Source organism: Odontesthes bonariensis, chromosome 5 (assembly GCF_027942865.1).
Source record: "Odontesthes bonariensis isolate fOdoBon6 chromosome 5, fOdoBon6.hap1, whole genome shotgun sequence".
NCBI classification, from domain to species: Eukaryota; Metazoa; Chordata; class Actinopteri; order Atheriniformes; family Atherinopsidae; genus Odontesthes; species Odontesthes bonariensis.
The window spans coordinates 31,578,572-31,597,141 of NC_134510.1; the positions used below are offsets into that span (position 1 = coordinate 31,578,572).

An 18,570-nucleotide genomic window follows, 5' to 3' on the forward strand; every position below is an offset into this window, starting at 1 on the left:
GTAAATTAAGTTTTTACCTAAAGTGTTGTCAGTGTTATGCTTCAAAATGCATCCCGCATTTATAATCTATCAGGCAGTATTTGACCTGAAACTGACAGAACACGAGGATCTTTTTTAACACTAAGTGTGGAGTTTATCAGTTTCAAACTTGACAGATGTGTGTGGAGTCAGAGCTCAAACACTCTGATATGAAGTCTGCACAGAAAGATCCAACTCACATTTAAAACCAGAAGTCTCCTGGAGTACAATGAATATGTCCTCTGATCTCATCTGCTCAGTAAAGAAAAAAAAAAAATAAAGATAGGCTAACTAAGATACTGAAGCTCCTTTTAATAGATATTATTGCTTTTTGTTAAACACACACTCACTCACTGGTTTCTTTTTTGGAGCTGCTGGTACTAATTAACGACCGTTACTGACTTTATAAAGAAAAAAAAAAGAAATCAACAATGTGACAATGTTTTGGTTACTTACAACAGACAGAAACGTGCATTTTCTACAAAGCAGATGTTTAATGTCAGTTGCAGCGTAACAGGAAAATATTTTCTTACATCAAATATTTATTTCGACAGTCATTGTAGCATTTTATCAAAACTCATACAGCGCCCTCTGCTGGTCAAAAAGCAGCAACAAATATAAGAACTGCAGGACAAACAAAAACAATTAATACTAGAAAGAGCTGTTCCTGCGAAACAGCTGTGAGAATGCATGAGCTGAATTACCTTGCTAAAAAAATCTTAAGAAGCTAAAAGATTTGAACATTTTAAAATTTGAATGGTGTCTCTAGCTGAAAGTATGCTAAAGTAGTTAAGATTTGAAAGGATTTGAAGGATTTGAAAGGATTTGAAAGGATTTGAAGATAAACTTAAGCTAGAAACAATTGAAATGGCTGAAAGTATGCTTAAATAGTTATATAAAAAAAAAAAATTAAAAATGTAGTCTGACATACTGGGTATTGAACCCAGGCCACCTGCACGAAAGGCTGTTAGTGTTACCATTAAGCCATTTCGTTCTGTTAAACAGGAAGTGCATATAACCTAGTTAAAGACTACACAGACAGACACAGAGCACAGCTGCTGCAGCCGCGGAACAAATCTGAGGCGCAGACTGTCTTCTAACATGTCTTGTGACAAAAGTTGAACAGCTAGCAAAATTATTTTAACACCATTAGAAGCAGAAGGCTTAGAGGAACTTAGCAAAGTAGTTTTACATCTGTGGAGTCAACTATATTTAAATCGAAGCAGTTTGAACACACACAACATATATGGACAGATGAGACGGCCGCCCGCCGATCGCGGGAGAGAAATGACGCCGAACACTGACTTCAAATACGTCTTGTGAGAAAAGTTGAGCAGCTAGAAAAATAATTTTAACACCATTAGAAACAGAAGGCTTAGAGGAAGTTAGCAAAGTAGTTTTACATCTGTGGAGTGAACTATATTTAAATCGAAGCAGTTTGAAAACACTTGAAGCTGGTTTTGAGGACTCACAAATGGCAGATTTCGTCAGAATTTGAGAATTTGTTCAAGCTTAAAGGCTCATAGTTCAAAATCTGTCCATGTGAGCTCTTTAGGAGTTACATTGGCTGAAAGAGGACAAGTTTTCCTACATTTTAAGGTATAATTTGTTTCTTTCAGTTAAACTGTATGAAAGTTATAGTAATGTGTTTGAAAAGTTGAAACTTATCAGCACTGCTGAATGTCTCACTCTAAAATCGAAGAAGGAACTTAATTTTCATATTTTTTAAACTGTCATATTTCAAAATTGGCCGAATATTTTTAAAAGATGAATCATTTTGTAATAGCTGAATGTCTTATGAACATTTTAAAATTTGAATGGTGTCTCTAGCTGAAAGTATGCTGAACTAGTTACGATTTGAAAGGATTTGAAAGGATTTGAAGGATTTGAAGGGATTTGAAGATAAGGATTTGAAGAACTTAATTTTCATATTTTTGAAACTGTCATATTTCAAAATTGGCCGAATATTTTTAAAAGATGAAACATTTTGTAATAGCTGAATGTCTTATGAACACTTAAAAATTTGAATGGTGTCTCTAGCTGAAAGTATGCTGAAGCAGTTAAGATTTGAAAGGATTTGAAAGGATTTGAAGATTTACCATTACTTTTAATGGGGGAAAAAGTTGAACAAAAAGCTTAATATCTTAAAAAGTTGAAAAGTTAGAAATACTAAAAGTAATAGCAGAAAAGAGCTGAAAGAGCTGAACATTTTGATACCAAATTTGTTGAAATAGCTGAAAGTATGCTGAAGAATTTGAATGCCGAAAAACGGCGGAATAATACGGAATAATAATAAAGAGAAACAGGAACTTAATAGTGAGAATGCTTAATGCATTCTCACAAATATAATAGTTGAGTATAGTTTTCATATCTAATTACATTTGGAGAAAACATTTGAATGTCTTTTTCACAGACACATCCTCATATAACTGCTTAAATCAGCACTTTCTTTTGATGATGTAGAAGATAAATAAAACTATGAACATTTGTTTTAGAAAAAGTGAAATGCAAGTTTTTTTACTTCAGTGTAACAGCAGGATTTAAACAGATAAAGCTGCCTTCTCACAGATCCATTGCTGCTTTCCATCACAGCTCACTGATTTCCATCCTTCATTTTGGACGGATATTACACATTGACCATCCTGGGGCTCTTGTGTCATCCAGGAGCTGAAGAAAACTTTGTTAGATCAAGGCTGATAGTTTTTATTATTCAAAGTGATAAGAATGTTGTGTCTCTTACTTGTCAGCCAAATCACTTCCATCGACCCACTTCCATTTCCCATTTTCTGCTTTCAGGCCGATCCAGAATCCATTCCACCCAGAACTGTCCCAACTGTAATCACTGACAGTTTTCTGAGGAAAACAGGGAGGAAGTTATCAGAGATCATTTGGATTGAATGTAGACACCGTGATCAAATTAGTCAGTGTGTGTTCAGATCATGAAAATATGTTTTTCATTTCATATGGCCTGTCACTTCACTTATTTTATTACCTTTTCATTGTCATCACCCACAACAACCAGATCTGAACCCTTTCCTCTGCAGTCTTCTCGAGCTCCTTCCCAGCTTCTCCTTTTATCAGGCACATGGTCATTTACTGCATAGCAGCTCGACTGAGGGTGTATCCAGCCTTTCTCACATTGGTTACATGTTCTTGCTGAAACAACAAGGATCGACAAATAAACATTTCATTGCATAATGATATTACTATTATCTATATTTGGACATAAATATATTGGGATCTTGACATACCGTTATCTTTTTTTGGACAGTAGGCATCAATGCTCCACTGAGCTCGACTGATGTTGAACTCAACCTGCATAGCCTCCATGTTTTCTACTTGTTCTGTCAGGTTTTTCCTGTCAGCCTCCAGCTCCTGGTTTTGTGTGTTCAGCTCCTGGTTTTGTGTGTTCAGCTCCTGGTTTTGCTTTGAAAGGTTCTTGTTTTCTGCAGTCAGGTTCGTGATCTTGTTTTCTAAGACATCATAGGCTTGTGTCAGGTTGTTCATCTGGACTGTCAGATCGTTATGGTTCCTTGTCAAGTTTTCGTTGTCCGATGTTAGTTTGTTGTTGACTTTGGTCAGGTTGGAATTTTCAGCCAGCAAAGCAGTTTGGTTGGATTTTAACTGGCTCTCACTCTCATGAATGAATGTAACTGCAAAAAGAAAATTTTGCTTAATGGTGATTTGCTTAAATTTCCTTAATGGATGGTGGTAATACAATGTGGGTTTTTTCTATTATGGGTTTGGTAGATTACCACAATAAAGCTTTTTTCTATCTGTTCTACCTCGTTCTTTCCAGCATTCTGGGAGCTGACAGCAAAACAAAATCAACTGAAATCCCTCAAAAATGCCTCAAATGCACCATTAGTTAGTTTATTTTTCAAGATGTTCTAACATCCACTGTCTATGTGTGGCCCTCAGGCCCGAATATGTTGTTTCATTCAGAAAATTTGGATGTTTTAAATTCAAAATAACAGCTGTGTACTCTAGATTTAAGTTAAAATCACTAAAACAGGAATTAATAGTAAAATTGTTGAGGATTTTATTTCAAGCCAAAGATTTACTGCATGCATTTTGCATCACAGTTGGCCTAATTAATTGTAAAATATACATTGAACTGGTATACTGTACTGAACATGTCAAAAAAATACAACTGAGAACCTGAATTATTTGCTCTCTGCACATATTGCTTCATCAGTTTTTGGGTCCACTTTCTAAGTTTGCTCTTGACAAACTTAGAAACTTCCAAGAAGAAACGTATAGAAGGTGAGTCAAAGTGCTATTACGGTGAATGATGTCACAGAGGAAATTAATACGGATATTTCTTCTGGATTTATTATGAATTGATGCTTATTTTTCATACTCACGGTAGACACAGACACCTATGATGCCCAACAGCAAAATGACACAAACAGTCCCAAAGCAGCAAGCCGACCACTGATAGAGATGACTCCTTTTTTCAGTTTCCTTGTTTGCCAAGAGTCCTGCTGAGGTTAAACACATGCACATATGTGACTTTAGAAGTCTGAGCTCATGAAATGTTGGAGGAACCCACAGTTACCCTTTTTCCCCAGCATCTTCCCTTAATGTCGGTATTCACAAGAGTGTATTTTGAACATATTATCAATTGAAAACAATTCAAAAAAGAAGAAGAAACAAAAGCAGAAGCAAATCATTTTTCCCAGGGCTTCTCAAGTCTCACATCATCTTAAGTCAAACTTTTCAGTGCATTTCAAAACACATACACACAACCTCAACCCACAACCATTCGTACTGAATGTTCATTTGCTACATTGTAAAAAAGAAAAAAAGGAAACTTGCACCTTAAAAATGCTTTGTGTCAGTGTGTTCTACATAATAAATTGCATGCATGCATACCTCCAACATTATCCACAATCATGACCAGGTTTCCTGCGGCATTAAAAATAAGCAAAGTGAACCTTTTACACAACATCTGTTCCAGAATGTAAAGGCTCTGAACAAATTCTACATGAGTGTTTTGATTTATTTGACTGAAAAATGCTTCTTAAATATCAGTTTTCTTGACTTTTAGAGACCGTTTTACATGCCTTCATCCCATGAGGCCTTGAATGTTGAATCAGCCCCTTCACAATCACTCAGCATGCAATTCATCTGACACATTAGTTCCAAATGAGCCAGTACATGAGTAACAATTCACATTTAAATAAAGTTCCACTGCTTCATCTGTAATATTTGCAAATTTGATCATTGTGAGCAAAGCTAAACTTCATCATTTACAACAGTTATAATTAAGTTCAGCTGCTGCACCCACAACCCAAAAGGGAACATGACAGCAGAAATTTTTACACCAGCGTAGCACAAAGCTTAAACCGTTTCCTGCATCTTTTTTTAAGTACATCAGTCGTCTCACACTTCTTTTCAAAAGCCAGAATTTCACGGAAGTATGAACATTCATGTATACACAACATGGTTTTTTAAAACCTATTCCTGCCCATCATCTCATTATTCGTTAATCCTTCTATAACCCACATTTTATATAAATGTTTTTCTTCATACCTAAATGTATTTCCTCTGTGTAACCTCCTGTTTCATTAACATTCTGTAATGTGCAGTCACATGTGCAATGACCTGCCTGAATCAAGTCATCATTTTAGATTTTACATCAGGATATTGTAGACATTGTAAGAAACCGTGTGGAGTTGAACTTTAGTGAAGATGTAACTAATGAATAGCTGCTGTATACTATAACCCCAACCTTATTTTTAGACTTGATATCTTCTCTTTAGATATTCAAACTTCTTTTTGATAACTATACTGCAGCTGTAATGTGTAAATTCCTCTTCTGCTGGATCAATAAAGTCTATATTTATCTATATCCGTGTCTCTCTTTCTCTTTCTCTCCCTCTCGTTCTGTGTATATTTATAGATATAAATATATATACATATAAAACCTGGGAAATGTCAAATTCAATAAACTAGTTTCCTTTCATGATCGCAGCACAGATAGCTGTTTAAGATGGAAATGTTTTCACTTGTGATTTTTCTGTTTAATGGTTTTTTTGTCCGTCTGTACGACTTACCATTTGAGTCAAGGTTTTTTTCAGTTGTTTCATTGCGCACTTTGACTTCATCATACACAGTCTCCTCCTCCGTCCTACCTGTAAGAATTCGAGAAAAATGAGAAAATTATTTCACAGTGAAATGTATTTTTGCTTGACATTAAGATATTGACAAAAGTCTGTTTCTTTAAGTCTTTAAGTTCTTCTTTAAATCTACATAGTTGGTATTCATCTATACATATGCTTACATATCTATCTATCCATCCATCCAACCATTTTTTATGCCCACTTAATATAATTCAGGGTCGCAGGGGGGCTGGAGCCTAGCCCAGCTGTCATTGGGTGCGAGGTGGAACACAGGCATCTTAAAAGGATATGTTTTTTATACTCTCATCAAAACAGAGCCAGATAAATACGTTTGCTTTATGCAAATGCATTTCAAAATTATTCTTGCAACAATCCAAAACAAATTGCCCTAACAAATACTGTTCAGAACATTTTTACTTTAATCAGCCTGCAAGCTGTAGCCACCCATTCAGCTATCGCTGTTCAAAGTTTGTAAAGTTTTCCGGATGTTTCCACTGCAAACTACTCAGCCTGGTCTGCCTTTGGTGAAAGTGGGGATCTCCTTATCAGCCGTGAGCTTTGCGAGCAAGTGATAGTTAAGACTTGACATACTCTCCCTGACAGTAAAGGCAGACAACTTTAACTTTCACTTTCCCAAATTTTAAGGACACAATTGTTCTTCACAGCTTAAACTTGTATCCGCAATTTTCACTTTTGTAGATATTTCGCCCTATATACCGATCCATTCATTACAATCAACACGATCGAAGCAAAAATAGTCTATTAGTCAGCTCTAAGTTATTCCTTCTTCTTATACTATTATCAAGGAGAACATGAGAAAAAAGCAGCAGACTGATTCATATCAATTGTAGGGTTTCCTACATGAACTGTTAAAAACACATCTTACCTTTTGGTTTGGCTTGTTTAGTTTTAAATACAACAGAAGCATAATGAACCTCTCCCTCCTCCGCCATTGCAATAGACTAACTGATTAGTTTTATCACTCTTGTAGACAATAGTACCACAGTAATAGAGCAACAGAGCACCATTTCAGAGAAGTGGTTCTTTCCTCTGAGACACATCCTTCTATTAGACTTGAGAAATAAAAACTTCTGCTTTTGGCAGAGATTCATTTGCATGACATACTGTATATGAGCGGCCACTGGGTAAAAAATTCAACTGAAAATCAAAATACTGATTATCACTTATTCTAAAATTTCACATTCAGGTAGCTCATTTCTTTTTAACTGTCACATATGCATTAGGTATTTTGATATTTGTTGGAAAATCATTTAGAGTATATCATATTTTAAATAAAGTTGATAAATTCCTGACAGTAATTGCATTTCATCCAGGTTCGGTGCTGCGTCACGATCTCATGACAGACTGTAAAATGCATTCATTGCTCCTCAGAAAATACTTTACCATTTAAAATGTACAACAGCAACATTTTCCCATCAGTTCTCCTCTTTGTAACAGCTCCTGCAGCACTGCTGATGTGGCTGATGTGGCAACGTTAATACTGGCGGTGTAATGAGGGCTGGTGGATGGTGTTAAACCTTCTGACCTTCATGTACGAGGTTGCCAGTTCTCATCCCAATCGGTACGATGTTCTCCAAGTTCCTTTTTTTTTGTTTTCTTCCACCCACTAATGGTTGCGAGCAAAAAGCACAAGGTTAGGGTTAGGGACATGGCCAGGTTTAGATCCCATGGCATGCTTTTCTATGTAATCTGCAGGGAGATCAAAGAGAGAAATTTGTCTGAATTTTCCCCTCCTCAGTTCAGGCTTTCTGACTAATAAATGTTCTTGATCACAAGGAGAATAAACATTTGGATTTCCTCAAAAAGTGTGTAATTCTCCAACTTTGAAAACCACACACATGTATGTGTTTTTATGTGCTTTTTGTTTTCTGTTCAGAAGTTTAGACAGTTTGACTTTGGCTAGAATCGAATTCTAAGTTGTTGAGAAATCTTCCCTCAACGGTTTGAACTCACACCATGTGCCTGCATCTTATCAGGCTGCTGCACTTCAGCTTTTATCAACTGATGGTAACATTTTCCATCAACATTTTTTTTTAATTTGTGACTAAAGACCCATATATAAAGCCTGACAGTGTCCTTTTAAAGCAAACAATGTGAACATTCCTATTTCAATCTGTCTGTTTAGAATTATGATGGTGAGGCTTCATCTTGACAGATCTGACAGTTCATAGAAGGTCAAAACCCAAAGAAACATTCACCTGAACCACACCAGAAACTCCTGGAAACAGGTGAACATGTAAACTCTGCAGACAGTAGAACACCAGGACCATCCTGCAATGAGATGACAGTGTGACCATTTATCTCGTTTTACAGCTCAGGACCTAATTTAGTTTTGACTTTATCAGGATTCTATTGAACACCAATGAAAAGAACTGAAGCCTTGTTAGACAGTCATTCTTCCCCACTTCCCTCTCAGAATTAACATCATGTCCTTATCTGATGCTCTGTTGATAGTTTGACTGACAGGTTAAATATACTGAGCTCGGACTTCCTTTAGTTCCATATCAGGTTGATGTATTTCAACAACCTCAATTTACCTAGAAAGGTAAAAACAACAACAGTATGACAACTTTTTCTTCATTTTAACAGACTGAAACATGCATTTGATACTAAATCCATAACATAATAAGATAAACTATCCCCTCTGTATGTGCATGCTCTTTACACCAGAATTCAGACAACAGCCCTGGAACCACTTTGTCAAGGGAAATGCAGCACCATCTGCAGGCCAAACAGCAGCAGTCTGCTGCATGTTCTTCCGTGCATGTGTGGCTTCTCTCTGGGTAGTCCGGCTTCTGCTCAAAGTGCAAAAATATGCATGTTTGGTTCATTGGTGATCCAAATTTGAAGCTAGAATTGAGTGTGCATGATTGTCTGTGCTGGCCCTGCGATGGATTGTTGGCAGCTGGAACAGGCTACAGCTTCCAACCCAAACCTTAAATTGGATAAAATAATTGTAGACGATGGATGGATGGAAATGTCAAGAGACAATAAAAAAAGAAGTTTAAATATTTAAAAGGCAGGTTTATCACCACAAAAGTCTTATGAAATACGTTTTAGCCACTGAAACTATACTCTACATTCTCTACAACACACCAGAGAAGAACCTTAAAGGGTTAATACTCAGGTTTGATCTTCATGGATGTTCTCATCATCTTCTTTTCATTTACAGTAACGGCGCTGAAAGACTGAAACCCCTTCGAACGAACATGAAGTTCCTCTTTGTAAAACCCAAAATTGACCTCCCTGATAGATAGACTTGTTCCTGTCTCGATCTCTGTGGGTGTTTATGTTCACAGAACAGTTTTAAAAAGCAATGATAAGATTTACATTTTTTTTCTTAAACTAAAAGCCCTGTTTGTATTACATGAAAACATGAACAACAGACTCTGTTCATGGTCACTGTTCACAGGAGGAATCTTTCATCTCACTGCTGCAGCTCATCTTTCAGCTCGATTGTCATAATCAAATAATAAAACATCTTTCTATTGACACTGAAAAACAAACTAGATTTTGAATACGCATGGAATTTATCAATGGATGGACGTATGAACAGATGGACAGATGTGTCACAGGATTAACGTACAAGCAGAGAAACTTCTTTAACCTTCATGACCTGCATGGATTTATACTATGGGAATAAACTAAAGCTTATGTGACTACTATACAGCATAGGAACAATATAATCATTTCTGTAATCATTTTCTGAACAGCTTTTTGGGCTGTTGAAGGAAAAGCAACAAAACAGGGTCTACTGTTACTAGGAATAATACATGTTTATATGTAATGCAACATTTCATAAAATATATACAATAATTATGATTTTATATAATGTAATTATTGTATGCGTTCTGACATGTGAACTGTATATGTGCTTGTCTACATGAGCAGCAGAATGAGGGTCATACAGCTGTGGGTTAGTCTGAGTCTTACTGGGCAGTTTTGCACCGTACAGAGAAACTGACTTAAACTCTCTCTTGTAAAATGGCTTTAAACGTTCCCTCAGTTCCCCTGTTACATTTTCCTCTTGAGGTGCTCCAACACCACAACAATCTTGCACTCTCTCAAACTATTTTCCAGGTTTTTTAAAAATTTGAGTATCTGCAGTAAATCAGCCCTTATTTGCAGAATGATTCCAAATTTATTGAGCTGAACCCAATAATTCTCACACAACAGACTGTGGTAAATTAAGTTTTTACCTAAAGTGTTGTCAGTGTTATGCTTCAAAATGCATCCCGCATTTATAATCTATCAGGCAGTATTTGACCTGAAACTGACAGTGTCAGGGAGGTTGGGTTTGAAGGGAGGACGCGGATGCAGAATTGGGGATAAAAGCAAAACTGAGTAAATTTCACAATAAGATGGTAAACAAAAGGCGCGGCTGAGCCGGACACAAAAACCTAAACTGTGGAAAAATATACCGAAACAAAACAAAACAAAACAAAGCATGGAAACTTATCTGTGACTTATCTGTGACTTATCTGTGACTTTTCTGTGACTTTTCTGTGACTTTTCTGTGACTTTTCTGTGACATTTATGGTGATGGGGAAGGATCTCATAAGAGCTGAAAGGAAACCTGAAAACTAAATACTGTGGAGGGTGATTAGGGATTGAGTGCAGCTGAAGGGGAAAACACAGGTGAGGGACGTGAGGCTGATGGCATGACATGAAAACAAAAGACCTGAACCTAAAACATGATCTAACTAAGAACTAAAGACATTATCTAAAAACCAAACATGATCTAAAACATAAAACACATGGCATGAGTCCATGGCATGACTGACAGAACATGAGGATCTTTTTTAACACTAAGTGTGGAGTTTATCAGTTTCAAACTTGACAGATGTGTGTGGAGTCAGAACTCAAACACTCTGATATGAAGTCTGCACGGAAAGATCCATCTCACATTTAAAATCATAAGTCTCCTGGAGTACAATGACTATGTCCTCTGATCTTATCTGCTCAGTAAAGAAAATGAAATAAAGATAGGCTAACTAAGATACTGAAGCTCCTTTTAATAGATATTATTGCTTTTTGTTAAACACACACTCACTCACTGGTTTCTTTTTTGGAGCTGCTGGTACTAATTAACGACCGTTACTGACTTTATAAAGAAAAAAAAGAAATCAACAATGTGACAATGTTTTGGTTACTTACAACAGACAGAAACGTGCATTTTCTACAAAGCAGATGTTTAACATCAGTTGCAGCGTAACAGGAAAATATTTTCTTACATCAAATATTTATTTCGACAGTCATTGTAGCATTTTATCAAAACTCATACAGCGCCCTCTGCTGGTCAAAAAGCAGCAACAAATATAAGAACTGCAGGACAAACAAAAACAAATAATAATATAATAGTTGAGTATAGTTTTCATATCTAATTACATTTGGAGAAAACATTTGAATGTCTTTTTCACAGACACATCCTCATATAACTGCTTAAATCAGCACTTTCTTTTGATGATGTAGAAGATAAATAAAACTATGACATTTTTTTTTAGAAAAAGTGAAATGCAAGTTTTTTACTTCAGTGTAACAGCAGGATTTAAACAGATAAAGCTGCCTTCTCACAGATCCATTGCTGCTTTCCATCACAGCTCACTGATTTCCATCCTTTGTCTTTGACAAGTATTACACAATGACCATCCTGGGGCTCTTGTGTCATCCAGGAGCTGAAGAAAACTTTGTTAGATCAAGCCTGATAGTTTTTATTATTCAAAGTGATAAGAATGTTGTGTCTCTTACTTGTCAGCCAAAACACTTCCATCGACCCACTTCCATTTCCCATTTTCTGCTTTCAGGCCGATCCAGAATCCAGAGGTCGTCCAAATCTCTCCGTTAACAGATGTCTGAGGAAAACAGGGAGGAAGTTATCTGAGATATTTAAATGTTGCTCGAATGTAGACACTGTGATGAAATTAGTCAGTGCGTGTTCAGATAATCAAAATATATATATTCATTTCATATTGCCTGTGAGTTCAGTTATTTTATTACCTTTTCAGGATTATCACCCACAACAACCAGATCTGAACCCTTTCCTCTGCAGTCTTCTCGAGCTCCTTCCCAGCTTCTCCTTTTATCAGGCTGATAGTCATTTACTGCATAGCAGCTGCTTGTTATGAGTAACCAGCCTTTCTCACATTGGTTACATGTTCTTGCTGAAACAACAAGGATCAATAAATAAACATTTCATTGCATAATGATATTGCTATTGTCTGTATTTGGACATAAATATATTGGGATCTTAACATACCGTTATCTTTTTTTGGACAGTAGGCATCAATGCTCCACTGAGCTCGACTGACGTTGAACTCAACCTGCTTAGCCTCCGTGTTTTGTACTTGTTCTGTCAGGTTTTTCCTCTCAGCCTCCAGCTCCTGGTTTTGTGTGTTCAGCTCCTGCTTTTGTGTGTTTAGCTCCTGGTTTTGCTTTGAAAGGTTCTTGTTTTCTGCAGTCAGGTTCGTGATCTTGTTTTCTAAGACATCATAGGCTTGTGTCAGGTTATTCATCTGGACTGTCAGATCGTTATGGTTACTCGTCAAGTTTTTGTTGTCAGATGTTAGTTTGTTGTTGAGTTTGGTCAGATTGGAATTTTCAGACAGCAGAGCAGTCTGGTTGGATTTTAACTGGCTCTCACTCTCATGAATGAATGTAACTGCAAAAAGAAAATTTTGCTTAATGGTGATTTGCTTAAATTTCCTTAATGGATGGTGGTAATACAATGTGGGTTTTTTCTATTATGTGTTTGGCAGATCACCACAATAAAGCTTTTTTCTATCTGTTCTACCTCGTTCTTTCCAGCCTTCTGGGAGCTAACAGCTAAACAAAATCAACTGAAATCCCTCAAAAATGCCTCAAATGCACCATTAGTTAGTTTATTTATCAAGATGTTCTAACATCCACTGTCTATGTGTGGCCCTCAGGCCCGAATATGTTGTTTCATTCAGAAAATTTGGATGTTTTAAAATCAAAATAACAGCTGTGCACTCTAGATTTAAGTTAAAATCACTAAAACAGGAATTAATAGTAAAATTGTTGAGGATTTTATTTCAAGCCAAAGATTTACTGCATGCATTTTGCATCACAGTTGGCCTAATTAATTGTAAAATATACATTGAACTGGTATACTGTCCTGAACATGTCAAAAAAGTACAACTGAGAACCTGAATTATTTGCTCTCTGCACATATTGCTTCATCAGTTTATGGGTCCACTTTCTAAGTTTGCTCTTGACAAACTTAGAAACTTCCAAGAAGAAACGTATAGAAGGTGAGTCAAAGTGCCATTACGGTGAATGATGTCACAGAGGAAATTAATACGGATATTTCTTCTGAATTTATTATGAATTGATGCCTGTTTTCATACTCACGGTAGACACAGACACCTATGATGCCCAACAGCAAAATGACACAAACAGTCCCAAAGCAGCAAGCCGACCACTGATAGAGATGACTCCTTTTTTCAGTTTCCTTGTTTGCCAAGAGTCCTGCTGAGGTTAAACACATGCACATATGTGACTTTAGAAGTCTGAGCTCATGAAATGTTGGAGGAACCCACAGTTACCCTTTTTCCCCAGCATCTTCAATTAATGTCGGTATTCACAAGAGTGTATTTTGAACACATTATCAATTGAAAAAAAAGAAAAAAAGGAGAAGAAACAAAAGCAGAAGCAAATCTTTTTTTCCCAGGGCTTCTCAAGTCTCACATCATCTTAAGTCAAACTTTTCAGTGCATTTCAAAACACATACGCATACGCACAACCTCAACCCACAACCATTCGTACTGAATGTTCATTTGCTACATTGTAAAAAAGAAAAAAAGGAAACTTGCACCTCAGAAATGCTCTGTGCCAGTGTGTTCTACATAATAAATTGCATGCATGCATACCTCCAACATTATCCACAATCATGACCAGGTTTCCTGCGGCATTAAAAACAAGCAAAGTGAACCTTTTACACAACATCTGTTCCAGAATGTAAAGGCTCAGAACAAATTCTACATGAGTGTTTTGATTTATTTGACTGAAAAATGCTTCTTAAATATCAGTTTTCTTGACTTTTAGAGACGATTTTACATGCCTTCATCTCATGAGGCCTTGAATGTTGAATCAGCCCCTTCACAATCACTCAGCATGCAATTCATCTGACACATTAGTTCCAAATGAGCCAGTACATGAGTAACAATTCACATTTAAATAAAGTTCCACAGCTTCATCTGTAATATTTGCAAATTTGATCATTGTGAGCAAAGCTAAACTTCATAATTTACAACAGTTATAATTAAGTTCAGCTGCTGCACCCACAACCCAAAAGGGAACATTACAGCAGAAGTTTTTACACCAGCGTAGCTCAAAACTTAAACCGTTTCCTGCATCTTTTTTTAAGTACATCAGTCGTCTCACACTTATTTTCAAAAGCCAGAATTTCACGGAAGTATGAACATTCATATGTACACAACATGGTTTTTTAAAACCTATTCCTGCTCATCATCTCATTATTCGTTAATCCTTCTTTAACCCACATTTTACCATCCACTATACTGTATAAATGTTTTTCTTCATACCTAAATGTATTTCCTCTGTGTAACCTCCTGTTTCATTAACATTCTGTAATGTGCAGTCACATGTGCAATAACCTGCCTGAATCAAGTCATCATTTTAGATTTTACATCAGGATATTGTAGATATTGTAAGAAAATGTGTGGAGTTGAACTTTAGTGAAGATGTAACTAATGAATAGCTGCTGTATACTATAACCCCAACCCTCTTTTTAGACTTGATATCTTCTCTTTAGATATTCAAACTTCTTTTTGATAACCATACTGCAGCTGTAATGTGTAAATTTCTCTTCTGCTGGATCAATAAAGTCTATATTTATCTATATCCGTGTCTCTCTTTTTCTTTCTCTCCCTCTCATTCTGTGTATATTTATAGATAAAATATATATATACATATAAAACCTGGGAAATGTCAAATTCAATAAACTAGTTTCCTTTCATGATCGCAGCACAGATAGCTGTTTAAGACGGAAATATTTTCAATTATGATTTTTCTGTTTAATGTTTTGTTTTTCCGTCTGTACGACTTACCATTTGAGTCAAGGTTTTTTTCAGTTGTTTCATTGCGCACTTTGACTTCATCATACACAGTCTCCTCCTCCGTCCTACCTGTAAGAATTCGAGAAAAATGAGAAAATTATTTCACAGTGAAATGTATTTTTGCTTGACATTAAGATATTGACAAAAGTCTGTTTCTTTAAGTCTTTAAGTTCTTCTTTAAATCTACATAGTTGGTATTTATCTATACATATGCTTCAGAGGTGTCAAGTAACGAAGTACAAATACTTTGTTACTGTACTTAAGTACACTTTTTAGGTATCTGTACTTTACTCCATTACTTATTTTTCTGCCTACTTCTTACTTCTACTCATTACATTTTCACACAAGTATCTGTACTTTCTATTCCTTACATTTTCAAAACAAACAGCCTCGTTACTCTTGGCTTCAGTTTTTTTTTTTTTTTAACTCTTGGCTTCAGTTTAATGTTTATGTATTTCACGTCATGTGCGCCATCCACACCTAGTGAGAACAAGTGTAATTGGATGAATCATATAACGCAAACACTCATTGGTTAGGCTATTCGTCAAATGAAATCGTCATTCGTCAGAAGCGAGCAGGTGTTCTACAACTAACTGCAAACGCGAAGCTGCCACGCAAAATGTCCGATTCAGAAAAAGATGGCGAAATGTCTGAAAGGTCGGACACAGGCGAGAGCGTATCGGGAGATGGAGACGGAGACGGAGACCAAAGAGACCTTTCTCATCCTTGGCCCTATCCTTTTTCAAAATAGTCAGGTGCAAAAATGACTCAATGTAATGTGCAATGTAAACTCTGCACACCCAAGACCCACATAATTTTGGCGTTCAAGAACTCTCCCTCAATTTGAAAAAACATTTAGAGGTAAAATATAAGCTTATTCTTTGTTACCACCGAACTGTGAACTGATAATTGATATATTTTGCTGCAGCTTGGCTAGCATAGGAACATGCCAAGACATGCCCGGTTAGCAGCTAACAATTGTCAAAGGCGTTAGCCTTGCCTCTGATGTTTTCGGAATAACAACTGGCATAGTTATATATTTTTTCAGGCAGTAAACTTTTTTTAGTTTTTTTGATGGGATTGAATTCCAATAAAGTTTGAGAAAGAACATGCTCCTTGAGTGACTTTGTCTTTGACAGCAATGGTTTTATGATTGTTGTCTTGGGCCACATGTAGAACTAATCAGTTTTCAAATTAAGCTTGCAATTCATATAGTGGCATCTACCTTTTTGTGTGTGGGTTTTAAAAAAAAAAAATATTTAAAGGTTACTTTATACTTTTATACTTTAAGTAGGTTTTGGAGCACATACTTTTTCACTTTTACTTAAGTAAAAAGGTCAAGTTGATACTTCAACTTTTACCAAAGTGTTTTTAAACTGCAGTATCTATACTTCTACTTAAGTAACAAATGTGTGTACTTTTGACACCACTGATATGCTTACATATCTATCTATTCATCCATCCAACCATTTTTTATGCCCACTTAATATAATTCAGGGTCGCAGGGGGGCTGGAGCCTAGCCCCGCTGTCATTGGGTGCGAGGTGGAACACAGACATCTTAAAAGGATATGTTTTTATACTCTCATCAAACCAGAGCCAGATAAATACGTTTGCTTTATGCAAATGCATTTCAAAATTATTCTTGCAACAATCCAAAACAAATTGCCCTAACAAATACTGTTCAGAACATTTTTACTTTAATCAGCCTGCAAGCTGTAGCCACCCATTCAGCTATCGCTGTTCAAAGTTTGTAAAGTTTTCCGGATGTTTCCACTGCAAACTACTCAGCCTGGTCTGCCTTTGGTGAAAGTGGGGATCTCCTTATCAGCCGTGAGCTTTGCGAGCAGGTGATAGTTAAGACTTGACATACTCTCCCTGACAGTAAAGGCAGACAACTTTAACTTTCACTTTCCCAAATTTTAAGGACACAATTGTTCTTCACAGCTTAAACTTGTATCCGCAATTTTCGCTTTTGTAGATATTTCCCCCTTTATACCGATCCATTCATTACAATCAACACGATCGAAGCAAAAATACTCTATTGGTCAGCTCTAAGTTATTCCTTCTTCTTATACTATTATCAAGGAGAACATGAGAAAAAAGCAGCAGACTGATTCATATCAATTGTAGGGTTTCCTACATGAACTGTTAAAACACATCTTACCTTTTGGTTTGGCTTGTTTAGTTTTAAATACAACAGAAGCATAATGAACCTCTCCCTCCTCCGCCATTGCAATAGACTGACTGATTAGTTTTATCACTCTTGTAGACAATAGTACCACAGTAATAGAGCAACAGAGCACCATTTCAGAGAAGTGGTTCTTTCCTCTGAGACACATCCTTCTATTAGACTTGAGAAATAAAAACTTCTGCTTTTGGCAGAGATTCATTTGCATGACATACTGTATATGAGCTGCCACTGGGTAAAAAATTCTGTTGGGGTCTGGGAGTGGCATTTCACCTTGAGTCCAGCAGGTGGTGTTTGGAGCGTGAGAGAGTGAGCCAGCCATCTACCCGACACACCTGGGTTCAATCATTCCTCGTTATTGGAAGCATTTAAGGAGCATGCTGACAGTCCTTCGACGCCTGAGTGTCAACCATACGTGGTAACCCTTGCCTCAAGCCTTTGAATATTGTAAAACCTTGAGAATAACTTTACTGTTGTGCTTTTTGATTCCTAAAGTATTTCCATCTTCAGAACGTGCCCAGCGTGGTCTCCTGAAGCATCTTCCAAGCCTGGATTCAGCCTATGATTCACAGCTCTCTTAGCCTTCTGATCGAACCCTGTCCGCTCTCCACCGTGCTCCTGACAAGGAACTAAGCCGCCTCTCTGAACTCAAGAACCCACCAGGGGTCTCCCAGTACCCCCCCCCCCCCCCCCCCCACAGCAGGACCCCTCATCCTCCGAGTAAGCCTTCATTAATTTAGCGCAAAGGAATATCCATCTATGTTCTACCACTAACCCTGTGTTCTCCTTCAAGTGCCCATCAAGATCGTGCAGTGGAACCAGATCCGTTTCCTGAGGAGATTCCTCCCTATCTGTTTAAATAAAACTCTTTACCGCTACTGAACTCCTGAGAGGCTCTCTGTATGTGGGTTAGACAAATCAGCAAAACCATGACAGAACACTCAGGCCAACAAGACCCCATTGAGAATCTCAGAAGTTCAGTAGCTGATCAGAGCCAATTATTACAATCTCATGACAATACGCTTCGCCTTCTCCATGGACAACAAGATGCCATGCGCCAACAATTGGATCAGGTATCAGCCTTGCTTCTTAAGCTACAGCCTAACCAGCCTCCTT

At 36.9% G+C, this 18,570-nt stretch overlaps 2 protein-coding genes across 8 annotated transcripts; both read right to left on the bottom strand.

Annotated features, from left to right (window-relative positions):
- Nucleotides 1-2,321: 2,321 nt before the first annotated feature.
- On the bottom strand, nt 2,322-7,193 carry LOC142380855 (uncharacterized). Of its 4 annotated transcripts, none has more exons than XM_075466789.1 (8): nt 7,033-7,193; nt 6,081-6,158; nt 4,897-4,929; nt 4,386-4,505; nt 3,270-3,491; nt 3,011-3,174; nt 2,759-2,871; nt 2,322-2,685 (listed from the first exon to the last, which is right to left on the bottom strand). In XM_075466789.1, the coding sequence occupies exons 1-8, from the start codon at nt 7,097-7,099 to the stop codon at nt 2,559-2,561; spliced, it is 924 nt and encodes a 307-aa protein (XP_075322904.1). In that variant the 5' UTR covers nt 7,100-7,193; the 3' UTR covers nt 2,322-2,558. The 4 variants fall into 4 exon arrangements, with proteins under 4 accessions (XP_075322904.1, XP_075322901.1, XP_075322903.1 ...); XM_075466786.1 differs by having other exon boundaries at nt 3,270-3,671; XM_075466788.1 differs by lacking the exon at nt 4,897-4,929 and having other exon boundaries at nt 3,270-3,671; nt 4,386-4,502.
- A 3,940-nt stretch (nt 7,194-11,133) lies between these two features.
- Nucleotides 11,134-17,571, bottom strand: LOC142380856 (uncharacterized). 4 transcript variants are annotated; one of them, XM_075466793.1, is made up of 8 exons: nt 17,431-17,571; nt 15,257-15,334; nt 14,057-14,089; nt 13,539-13,658; nt 12,424-12,645; nt 12,165-12,328; nt 11,916-12,019; nt 11,134-11,842 (listed from the first exon to the last, which is right to left on the bottom strand). In XM_075466793.1, exons 1-8 carry the CDS (start codon nt 17,495-17,497, stop codon nt 11,716-11,718), a joined length of 915 nt encoding a protein of 304 aa, XP_075322908.1. In that variant the 5' UTR covers nt 17,498-17,571; the 3' UTR covers nt 11,134-11,715. The 4 variants fall into 4 exon arrangements, with proteins under 4 accessions (XP_075322908.1, XP_075322905.1, XP_075322907.1 ...); XM_075466790.1 differs by having other exon boundaries at nt 12,424-12,825; XM_075466792.1 differs by lacking the exon at nt 14,057-14,089 and having other exon boundaries at nt 12,424-12,825; nt 13,539-13,655.
- Between the last annotated feature and the right edge of the window lie 999 nt (nt 17,572-18,570).